This window comes from Homalodisca vitripennis, chromosome 1 (genome assembly GCF_021130785.1).
Source record: "Homalodisca vitripennis isolate AUS2020 chromosome 1, UT_GWSS_2.1, whole genome shotgun sequence".
Taxonomy (NCBI): Eukaryota; Metazoa; Arthropoda; class Insecta; order Hemiptera; family Cicadellidae; genus Homalodisca; species Homalodisca vitripennis.
In genome coordinates this window covers 9,543,619-9,555,533 of record NC_060207.1, presented here as the reverse complement: position 1 = coordinate 9,555,533, position 11,915 = coordinate 9,543,619, and the positions used below count along the sequence as shown (strand labels likewise).

Genomic DNA, 11,915 nt, shown 5'->3' with positions numbered 1-11,915 from the left:
GGAGGTGTCGGATGATACCTGTATTAAACCCTGTATGATTACTGTATTCAGTGTATCAGTGTCGGAGGTGTCGGATGGTACCTGTATTAAACCTGTATGATTACTGTATTCAGTGTATCAGTGTCGGAGGTGTCGGATGGTACCTGTATTAAACCTGTATGATTAATGTATTCAGTGTATCAGTGTCGGAGGTGTCGGATGGTACCTGTATTAAACCTGTATGATTACTGTATTCAGTGTATCAGTGTCGGAGGTGTCGGATGGTACCTGTATTAAACCTGTATGATTACTGTATTCAGTGTATCAGTGTCGGAGGTGTCGGATGGTACCTGTATTAAACCTGTATGATTAATGTATTCAGTGTATCAGTGTCGGAGGTGTCGGATGATACCTGTATTAAACCTGTATGATGCCTGTATTCAGTGTATGAGTGTCGGAGGTGTCGGATGGTACCTGTATTAAACCTGTATGATTAATGTATTCAGTGTATCAGTGTCGGAGGTGTCGGATGGTACCTGTATGAAACCTGTATGATCCTGTATTCAGTGTATGAGTGTCGAGGTGTCGGATGGTACCTGTTAGTGTATGGTGTCGGATGTACCTGATCTCAGTGTATCAATGTCAGATGATACCTGTATGATCCTTATATTCAGTGTATCAGTGTCGGAGGTGTCGGATGATACCTTCACGATATTCAGTGTATCTGTCTGATGATACATGTATGATTCCTGTACTCAGTGTATCAGTGTCGGAGGTGTCGGATGATACCTGAATGATTCCTGATTCAGTGTATCGGTGTCTGATGATCATGTATTGCCTGTCCCCATCTCAGTGTATCAGTGTCGGAGGTGTCAGATGATACCCTGTATGATCCGGATGATACTGTATTCAGTGTATCGGTGTCTGATGATGACGATCAGTGTCGGAGGTGTCGGATGATACCTGATTCCTGCCTGTACATGTATTCCTGTACTCAGTGTATCAGTGTCGGAGGTGTCGGATGATCGTGTAGTGTATCGGTGTCTGATGATACATGCCTGTACTCAGTGTATCAGATGTCGGATGATACCTTCACGATTCCTGTATTCAGTCATGATACATGTATGATTCCTGTACTCAGTGTATCAGTGTCAGGTGTCGGATGATACCTTCACGATTCCTTTCCGGTGTATGATACATGTAAGATTCCTGTACTCAGTGTACCAGTGTCGGAGGTGTCGGATGATACCTTCACGATTCCTGTATTCAGTGTATCGGTGTCTGATGATACATGTATGATTCCTGTACTCAGTGTATCAGTGTAGGAGGTGTCGGATGATACCTTCACGATTCCTGTATTCAGTGTATCGGTGTCTGATGATACATGTATGATTCCTGTACTCAGTGTATCAGTGTCGGAGGTGTCGGATGATACCTTCACGATTCCTGTATTCAGTGTATCGGTGTCTGATGATACATGTATGATTCCTGTACTCAGTGTATCAGTGTCGGAGGTGTCGGATGATACCTTCACGATTCCTGTATTCAGTGTATCGGTGTCTGATGATACATGTATGATTCCTGTACTCAGTGTATCAGTGTCGGAGGTGTCGGATGATACCTTCACGATTCCTGTATTCAGTGTATCGGTGTCTGATGATGATACATGTATGATTCCTGTACTCAGTGTATCAGTGTCGGAGGTGTCGGATGATACCTTCACGATTCCTGTATTCAGTGTATCGGTGTCTGATGATACATGTATGATTCCTGTACTCAGTGTATCAGTGTCGGAGGTGTCGGATGATACCTTCACGATTCCTGTATTCAGTGTATCAGTGTGTCTGGATGATACATGTAAGATTCCTGTACTCAGTGTACCAGTGTCGAAGGTGTCGGATGATACCTTCACGATTCCTGTATTCATGTGTATCGGTGTCTGATGATACATGTAAGATTCCTGTACTCAGTGTCGGAAGGTGTCCGGATGATACCTTCACGATTCCTGTATTCAGTGTATCGGTGTCTGATGATACATGTAAGATTCCTGTACTCAGTGTACCAGTGTCGAAGGTGCCGGATGATACCTTCACGATTCCTGTATTCAGTGTATCGGTGTCTGATGATACATGTAAGATACCTGTACTCAGTGTACCAGTGTCGAAGGTGCCGGATGATACCTGTATGATTCCTGTACTCAGTGTATCAGTGTCGGAGGTGACGTGTCCACGAAGGACAGGTAACGAAGTGTTGGTGTCGGTGTTGTAGTGTGCCGGGTCCGGTGACCTCTGCCTACTTGATTAATGAGCCGACCCGACAATCGACATGTAATGAGCCACATCGATACCGCGATTTCTCAATCCCTCGCTCGGCTCCGGGCTCCGGGCTCCGGCCACATCAATTTTTGTTCCCGATCATTGTCCGCCTGTGGCGTGGGCCCGGTCCTACCTCCACCCCGGTGTGGCGCACTGATAGCCGGTCAATCAGGGCGTATTTGTCAGCAGCCCCTTGGACAGTCATGTACCGATTGTTCATTCTGGATCATCTAACAATTCATGTCTATCCACATCTACTAACAAATCACTAAAGGAAAATGTATAGGTTAACAAAAAAAGTTGGATTACATTTAGAAACGTTGTGTATCAAATTGATATTTATATCTACTAGGAATCAATTGAGTAGAGACAAAACTTGTAAATATTGGTGTGTTCCATGGATAAGACCCAAAACCACATTTACAAAATTCCTAATAGTGTGATCACTTTAAATTTTAAACTTCTTAAGGAAAAAATTCAAGTTCTTTTAAAGGATAACTAACTAAAAATACCAGATAACGTATTAAAATTCTAGAGAGTCTATTGACGAATTCGTCGTCAATCAGTAGTATAGGTCCAAGCAACATCCTTCTGATATAAAAAATATGGATTCAAAGAGTGAAAGTCAACCTTAAAGTGATGATATGACAAGATGAAATAGTAGGCTACTCTTACGTTATAGTTCCCACCTACATCACATTACTTAAACACTTGCTATGAATGTAAAATGTGTACGTAGCCTATCATGTATAAAAACATTTCGATAAAAATCATCTGCAAACTTTCAACGTTGCAATAAACTTCATTTCTACATAACCTAGGCAAGTATGAGTTTAAAAAAAGTTGATGGCCATTATTGAAGTCAACCACTTTGCAGGCTAACACAACTCTTTTTTTGTCTGCGGGGAGAGGGGTGCCAACTTTTTCTTTCTTGTTAGATGTCAGACTTCCTCACTGACCGCAGGATATTTCGATAATGAAACGAGCTATGGGGTTAACATGTTGCATACAACCTTAGCGAAGCCTGTTACGCGACACGAGGTGTGGCGTAACAACCCACCTTGTAATGAATCAATACAAGAATGATACCAAATTACGAATGCAGAAACAAACAAAAAAATTTAACAGCTGCGCCTGCTATTTCTAACGCTTGGATGGACATCGACTACAGTAGCTTGACAGATGGACAGGGTGGATTGATAGTGACGTGTGGTATATGCTACCGCCCCCGCCTCCGACTCCACCACCCCCACCCCCACCGGGTTATCAAGGGGCCTTAACCACAATTATGGGATTACGCCTAGCGCATCATTGTTCCTAACCCCATCTCGCCCCTCGACGATTCATTTCCTAATCAAGTGTGTTCTTCTTGTGGCCTTCGACCCTCGTGTCATCATTTCAACAATACTTTATACTGTGTAAGGCGGGTAAATGTGCATGAGTAAATAAAAAAGCCGATAGCGCGAAAATTGAATATGATAGTTTTAGCGCCGTAAACGAGTAGTATCTGCCGAGGATTCAACATTCCCGTACGTGTTTTAAGTAACACATCTCACCTTACATCTCCGCTATTTGTTCAGCTATTTGCAATTTATATCACCCCGTGGCGGCGTTAAACAATGGTAAGAGATAGATTATAAATTTCATACCCGAATATTTACAATAAAATGTCTTTCGCCAAAACAATATTCTGACTTACCCGTCTATTTACATTTTTCAATGTCTTCCCTTTTACAAAAAGTATCCACAAAATTTCACTGTCACCAACAATGGTAATCATAATTACCATTTAAGGATTAAAAATTACCTTATCTTTTTACAAAACAAAATTAATTGAAAATCAGTGCTTTTATGCCTGCATTCGTCTTTTTAACGCTTTGGCTTTTTACTTGAACAGTGTTGCTGATGACAGAGAATTCCTGAATAAACTTAAAAAGTTCCTTACTTTAAAAGAATACTACAGTGTTCGAAAATACGTAGACGAGATAAAAATGTAGACGTCCATTATTAGTTTGCCTAGGTTTCATTTGTAACTCTGTATCGATTACTTTTAGTTACTACATACATGTAGCCTATATACATGTATTTTGACGACTGTCCATGCATTTTATGTTTTTTGCCAATAAATCAATTGATTTGAGTTGATTTACATGGCAGCTATAATGTTAGAGACATAACAAAGAGGTGCATGAGGATCCGATTCTCTTCAAGTTTTAAAATATGACAAACTAAAAGAATAATTAGGAAATACAATTTTTAATGTAATCTTTTTAATAGTGAACACTGATGTCATTATAAGGGGTTAACAATTATCATCCCCCCCATATGAGATTTTGGGTACACCACTAAATCTAGTAATACTCGTAAAATCTCTTCGTCTAAGCAAAATTAATACATATCCTGAAACGGAATAGTGTTATATTATTTGTTGAAAACTCATGTTTCAAAAGTACCGTTTTAGTCTTATTTTATGTTAAAAATATCGAAGAATTCAGAGATAACTCATGGAAATATAAGCTGTCATCATGTTATAAAAAACTAATAGTTTTCTGTTAAAGATATATGGCGCTGTACTCCAGCTATTGTTTGCGGACCTGAAGTCCAATTCTCTGAGGAGTTGAAATAGAGCATGAGGTATTAGAGTTTAAGCCGATGGTTGGGGGAGGAGATAGAGATACGGCGAGACAACGGCCGAAATGCTAAAAACGCGAAACCACTTGTTCATTTAATCTTAGTTCAATAGTCTGACGACCATGGATTCTCAGGCCGAGAAAGCATTGCTTATTATTCCAGGGAATTAATAAGGTAAAGAATGCTGGTGATGACAGACCCCGAATTAACTTGATTCTACATTAAGCTATTTTGATCATATTGACAAAGTTTCAAAAAAATTAAGCAGCTGCTTGTTTTTAATGTACAGACCATCTAGTTTTACTAGTGAAAAATTCTTTTACTCACCTATTATAGAGGTTTTTATCCTTATCTTAACTATGGATTGCCTATATGGGGAACTGAGAGTACAAAAACTCAATACGAGTACATCTTCCGTCAGCAAAAAAGAGCCATAAGGATTATTTTAAAATTAAGTTGTGCGCAGTCCTGTAAAAATGTCTTTCGCCAAAACAATATTCTGTCTTACCCGTCTATTTACATTTTTCAATGTCTTTCCTTTTACAAAAAATATCCACAAAATGTCACTGTCACCAACAATGTTAATAATAATTATCATTTAAGGATTAGAAATGACCTTATCTTACCTCGCCACAAAACAAAATTAATTGAAAATCAGTGCTGTTATGCCTGCATTCGTCTTTTTTACCCTTTGCCTTTTTACTGGAACAGTGTTGCTGATGACAGGGAATTCCTGAATAGACTTAAACATTTCCATATTTTAAAAGAATACTACAATGTTCGAGAATACTCAGAAGAGAGAAAAATTTAGACCTCCATAATTAGTTTACCTTATTTTAGTTTTCACTCGTACATGTAAATTGACGATTGTCCATGCATTTTATGTTTTTTGACAATAAATGAATTGAGTTGAGTTGAATAGGATTCGTTATCTTTGTTGTATCAAGTACATATTACATTGTTGTATTATTCGAAACCTTTTCAAATTAGCCTTCATGTCAAGTGTTCACTCTAGGTCATATTTTAGATCAAGTTTCGAGTTTCGTCTTTCAAATTAAAAAAAGAACACTTCTGAAATCTTATTACATACATCGATGTTGCATTAATGTACACTGATTAAAGTTCACGTTATATTGATGTACACACGAATTACTTCTGAATACCTGAGAATGTTTTTCATTTAGTAATTCAACAAGTATTATGGAATAGCCTATAATAAGTATTAGTGACTACAACTAATTCTTTCAGTAATTAATCATATGCAGTCTACAATTTTGACCCAACTGCTAAAGGCTCAGAAAAGGACTTCTTTTATTTTTAGTTACTAATAATATAGTAGGATTTCAGACATTTACCTTCAATATTTGTTGCAAAAAGTAACAATCCACTATGTAATGTAACACAAGTCAGTGTTATACTTTGTGTAGATAATAATGGTGGCAAATGTCCGAAATTTTATTATTCTCTCTAACCTTCTATCGCCAGTAACAAATTTCAACACGTACTAGCCCAGATATAAAAGTGAGAAAATAAGTGATAAAGGTTAAATTAAGAGTTAAATACAGTAATAAGTTTGTTTTCAAGGCTTTTAAAATTTAAATCGATGTTTAATCATGTACTATTGCATATGTGAAATGTACATATTTGGGAACGTACACTCATGACGTACTATATTCAGTAAAATATTCTAAAATTAAAAGAGCAAAGATCTGTTACAATTCTGAAATTAGTTAATTCAATGTTACGCTGTGGTTTTCTAAAATATTTTAAAAGTTGTGTCACATGTAGGTGTGAGAAACTTTCGCTCTGGCTGGTACGTTATGAGAATGCTCCATCACAGGACTGTAGTGTTTGAAGTCATTGAACAAACACCAATGCTTGTAGGGGTGCTTGTAGGTTGTGGAATATCCTTATGTTTGTGGCGAAACTGAAAGATGTGTAGCTTAAGCAGTAAGCCGAGGCCTAGTCTGATATGCTGTGGGCGTGACACTAGCAAAGGTAATCTGAGATGTTTGGACATTAAAGTTAGGAATGATTAGGAATAATTAGTTATAATAACAACTTTATATATATGTATATTAAATTTATCGTTTTATTTTGTTATTTAAGTATGTTTTTAAGATTTACAGGAGTAATTATTTTACTGACTTATTAAATTTTCATATTTACGCGTAAAAATATTATATTAATTTCCCCACATTATTTAATTGTAATTACTTCTTTAATTTTTATTCATAAAGAACATTTAATTTAGTAATTTATTTCTCATTTTCGTGCGTTAAGTTTAAGAAAGTCCCATGTGGCCTTAACTTTCCTTTATGAAGAAATTATTTTTAATTTGATTCAATTTTCAATCAATATAACATTTAAATATAATTTAAATTACGTTTAGAAAATAGACGGTTCAAGTTAAAAAAATAAAACTATCATAATCTGTAACATGTTTGAAGTGATCACTCTGAATCGGTTTGACTACGTCATTGAAGTCTAGAGTATAAATATAATTTTCTACCTATTGTGCATTGTAATTATCATGTTGAATTGACCACATTAGCGTCCGTGCCAAAAGCTTGTAAACGGGCGTAAAATATTTAGAAACGCTTTATACTTTCCAAAGTGGTTTTAAATAATTTGAAAATTTGGCATGAGTGTTATTACAACATTGCAAATTTTACAAAATCCTCGTACACGGGCTTGTTATACGAATACGAAATGATTAAGATACAATGTTTCAGAAACACAAGTTTTACAAGAAAAGACACGTTTCTGTAAGTCTAACATTTGACATGATACAAATTTATATAAAATGTTAATGCACACGAAACAATAATTATGTAACACCGCATTCAGTGATGTCGCTTTGTGTGGATTATAATATCAGTGATGGGTACAAGAGAATACTTTGCATACTCAAAGGCTTCCAGGATGTTGAAGGAAACTCGTCACACGTCTCTTGCATATAAATGACTCCCTCGGAGAGCGAAAGGAGAGGAACCGCCCTGTGACAGCGATCGAACCAGTTTTGCGGTGGAATATTGAAAACGTAATGATGATTTAACAAGCGCAACTGCAGGTTGGGTTACATTGGCAGGTATCAATATGCAAACAACAACTTCCTGGCAGGGGTGGGTCGCCTAGCAACGAGGGGATGTCAGGTTCGAGTGGGTGTGGGGGGGGGCGCAATCACGGCACAATTGCGACAAATTGCGACTCTTGTGCGGCCCACTTACAATCTCAAGAACCACCCCTTCCACCCCCTCGCCCTTCCACAGGGGCAGAAATAGCAGCGCTCAGATCATGGCGAAAATAGCGCTACATACAGTTTCCCCAACAGCGGCTGCTTTACGGACTCTCTCCTGCTGGGGCGAGTTTTCCTCCATTCACTCACCATTGACGGACGCAGTTGTCCTCTATGCTGCTTCAGCCCTGTTTGAGTTTCCCGTTAATTTCTGAAGCACAAAGAACTCGATCAAAATTGTGAACAAGGATGTGTATTCCTCTTACGAGTTTTAACTGTAGCTGTAACACAATGGCTAATTTGTTGACATCACATTTTTCTAGACTACATCTTGTTCTCATTGACCTCCTAAAAGAGGTTTCAACTGATTGTTACGATTTAAATGAACGATTTTAAGTAGTAAATCGCCGTTAGATCCAAAAGTTTGTTTCGTTGTTGTATTAATGTTAGATAACAATAAGATTCAACAACATATTACCAATAGATACATGTCGTTGTTGGAGGTTTTCAAATGACAACGTAGGCTGATTATACAATGTGCCGTTCAGGAAAAATTATAAAATATTAAATCATGGACTACTTCAACTAGAGTATTCCAGTAACTACTGTAGATGCCGTAAAAGAATGGGAAAGGAGACTTTTCTTCAAAATGCGCTAATGAAATTCACAGAATTTGACATAATTGTAAATATTTCAACCTGTTGCGGGTGCCAATGACAATTTTCTAATGTGAGGACTTGTACATCGAAACTACACAATGTACTACAATTCAAGTGGAATATTTAGTGAAATTTCCAGAAAACGTCTTAAATCTGGTTATATTATGACTACTCTAAAATGTTCAGAATGACTGACCAGTGCAGTCCTTTCTCCCAAGATCTGGTAAAGCCAAATGTATATAGTTATTTATTTATTCATTCAATAACAGTTTCACATCGTGTTTACATTCCTTAGAAGAGCTAAAATAAACATGTGAATTGCCACAGTCAACACACCAAATAAAAAGGATGAGAAATCAAAAGTAAAACTTACATTTTTACTTAACAGAATTATTTGAGGCATATAAGAAATATAAATAGATAAATTAAGTATTTAAGTACTCTTCAACAGAGTAATATGCCCGGTTTATGAGGTATCATTTTAAGTAAATTTTATATGTTTGAATTAAATATTAATTTTTTAAAGATTCTGGAAATTTATTGCAATGTTTGTAGAATAACACTCACTGCTTATATAGTTTTAACTGATGAACAGGGTAGTGATTGCATAGAGGCGTTTGCAAGGCACTTTCAAGCTCAGCCAAATTATCTCATTTTAGTGTTAAAGTTGTGTCATCTTCAACGACGAACAGGTTAGGCTGTGTGGAAGGTGATTAATGTAAATTAAAAACAGGAAAGGGCTCAATACTGCCCCTTGGAGAACTCCACGTGTAATAGGTTTCCAAGTTGAAATGTGTGTTTCCATTGATTCATCTTTAAAACATCTGTTATTAAATATTCTCCAACACTTACAAAAAACTTATTGAAATAATTTATAATTTCGCTAAGTATAACGAATTTTCCCAGTTTCCTATCTTACAAGTTACATTTTCTTGCTGTTTACTGATCAGTTTGCATGTTTCACGGTGAAAAACCTCCCACACAGTCTAAAACTTTCTTTTTCACACCCGAGTTTTGTCTTTAGTTAGCTATACTCTTAGTTTGGATCGGACTGTTGAATAGTAGTGTGGGAGTGTCGATAGCCGAGTGGTCTAAGTAGTTGGACTTTGAGTCTGAGTTAGAGATAGCGCAGGTTCGAATACTGTCTGTGTCCGTTGCACTTTTTATCAGTACCATCGACCTTGTACTGTATCGACTCTCCCCCTTATTCTGTTTGATAAGATCCTCGCACAGGCCAGTGGCCCATGAAGACGGACATAATAAGGCTTAAAAAGGGGTCGGTCTCTCCTTAGGTCGGCAGACTTGCAACATAGTCGCTTGTATTCATACGCCGATGATGCTCAACTGTGTGTTTCATATGAAGCCGGAAGAGCTGACTCAGCAGTTTCCATTTTGAATGCTGACTTAAGCATTGTCCTTGATTGGTCTGAGAGGCATGGGATTAAACTGAACAAGGAAAAGTGTAGTGTGTTGTCGATTCCTTCCAATGTGGGTTCGGAGACAGTGGGTGAGGTGTTGCTTGGCAGTGTCAGACTGAAGGAGTGTGAATCCTCAAAGCTCTTGGGCCTCATGCTTGATAGTGGCCTCACACTATCTGGTCATGTAAGTGCTGTTTGTCGGCGAACACTTGGTCGACTGAGAATGCTATACAAGCATAGGCACATGTTTCCTAGAGAGACCAGGCTTCGCCTTGTCCGGGCTCTTGTGCTCTCTGTGATCGATTATTGCCTCCCTGTCTATGGCAACATTGTGACTAAAGGAGATTTAGAAAAATTACAGAGGGTCCAAAATATGTGTGTAAGGTATGTGTGTGGTTTAAGAAGGTTTGACCATGTTTCGGAGGCTCGACGATCGCTGGGTTTGTTGACTGTAGCTGATACTTGTACCCTGCGCTCCTCATGCCTGGTTTACAGAATCCTGACCACTGGCAGGCCGGGATACCTGAGAGAAAAACTAAAAAGCAGGTCTCAAGTCCGATCTCGCAGTACTAGACAGGATCAAGTGTTGGAGATGCCTCGCGTTCGCCGTGAATTTGAAAGAAAGCGATTTGCGTACTTTGCTCCCAAATTATATAATGAACTGTCCTCCAGCGTAACAGGCCAGGGTGTATCTGAAACGACATACAAAGAAAATATATACAAGTATTTAATGTACAATACAAGGTGATATAGCCATATATAACTGTATGTCTAATATTATGTTTTATTTTTAATAACTATAAAATAAGCTTTTAATTTTTTAAGAACTATAATAAGACATGAGTCGTTTTGTAAACCAGCAATTATTGTTGAAAACCGCTCCAAAATAAAGTCCTTATTTATTTATTTATTTAAATAGAAAAATAGCTCAAAAGAATTAAATTGTTCACAAAAATGTCTAGTTACTTTTGTATATCCAACGATAAAATTTTTTTATGTTAGAAAATAGGGTTTGTACAAATAAAAGACCGAAAGTTTCCTGCATCAAACACAGAAAGGTAAGTAATGTAACTAATCTTCAGTGGTCCAGTAGCCTGAGGTTCCTGTACTCACATCGGCTGGGCGGGTACCCATAGTCTCCTGTAAACATGATCAGTTGTGGGGAACCTCAGGGCTACAACTGGAACACTGTACGTTAGTTACACTACTCACATCGGCTGGGCGGGTACTATCCATAGTCTCTCCTGTAAACATGATCAGTTGTGCGGAACCTGAGGGCTACAACTGGAACACTGTACGTAAGTTACACTACTCACATCGGCTGGCCGGCTATCCATAGTCTCCTGTAAACATGATCAGTTGTGGGGAACCTGAGGGCTACAACTGGAACACTGTACGTTAGTTACACTACTCACATCGGCTGGGCGGCTATCCATAGTCTCCTGTAAACATGATCAGTTGTGCGGAACCTGAGGGCTACAACTGGAACACTGTACGTAAGTTACACTACTCACATCGGCTGGCCGGCTATCCATAGTCTCCTGTAAACATGATCAGTTGTGGGGAACCTCAGGGCTACAACTGGACCAGCAGATGCCTGGGATACCGTGCTATATTTCTATTATACAATCCCGGCTGACAAGCGGCCCTGGTATAACCGCGCCCTCAGGCCACT

The 11,915-nt window shown here is 38.2% G+C and overlaps 1 protein-coding gene across 1 annotated transcript; it reads left to right on the top strand.

Annotated features, from left to right (window-relative positions):
• The first annotated feature begins 1,367 nt into the window (after nt 1–1,367).
• LOC124373211 lies at nt 1,368–2,247 on the top strand. The gene is made up of 2 exons (XM_046831862.1): nt 1,368–1,898; nt 2,023–2,247. Exons 1-2 carry the CDS (start codon nt 1,368–1,370, stop codon nt 2,245–2,247), a joined length of 756 nt encoding a protein of 251 aa, XP_046687818.1.
• Nucleotides 2,248–11,915: the final 9,668 nt, after the last annotated feature.

Excerpts from the sequence above, each read along its gene's own strand:
- LOC124373211 (XM_046831862.1), top strand. The coding sequence starts at position 1,368 with ATGATTCCTGTACTCAGTGTATCAGTGTCGGAGGTGTCGGATGATACC. Across the intron at positions 1,899-2,022 it reads ATGATACCTTCACGATTCCT|ATTCCTGTACTCAGTGTACC; the intron begins GTATTCATGTGT and ends GATACATGTAAG.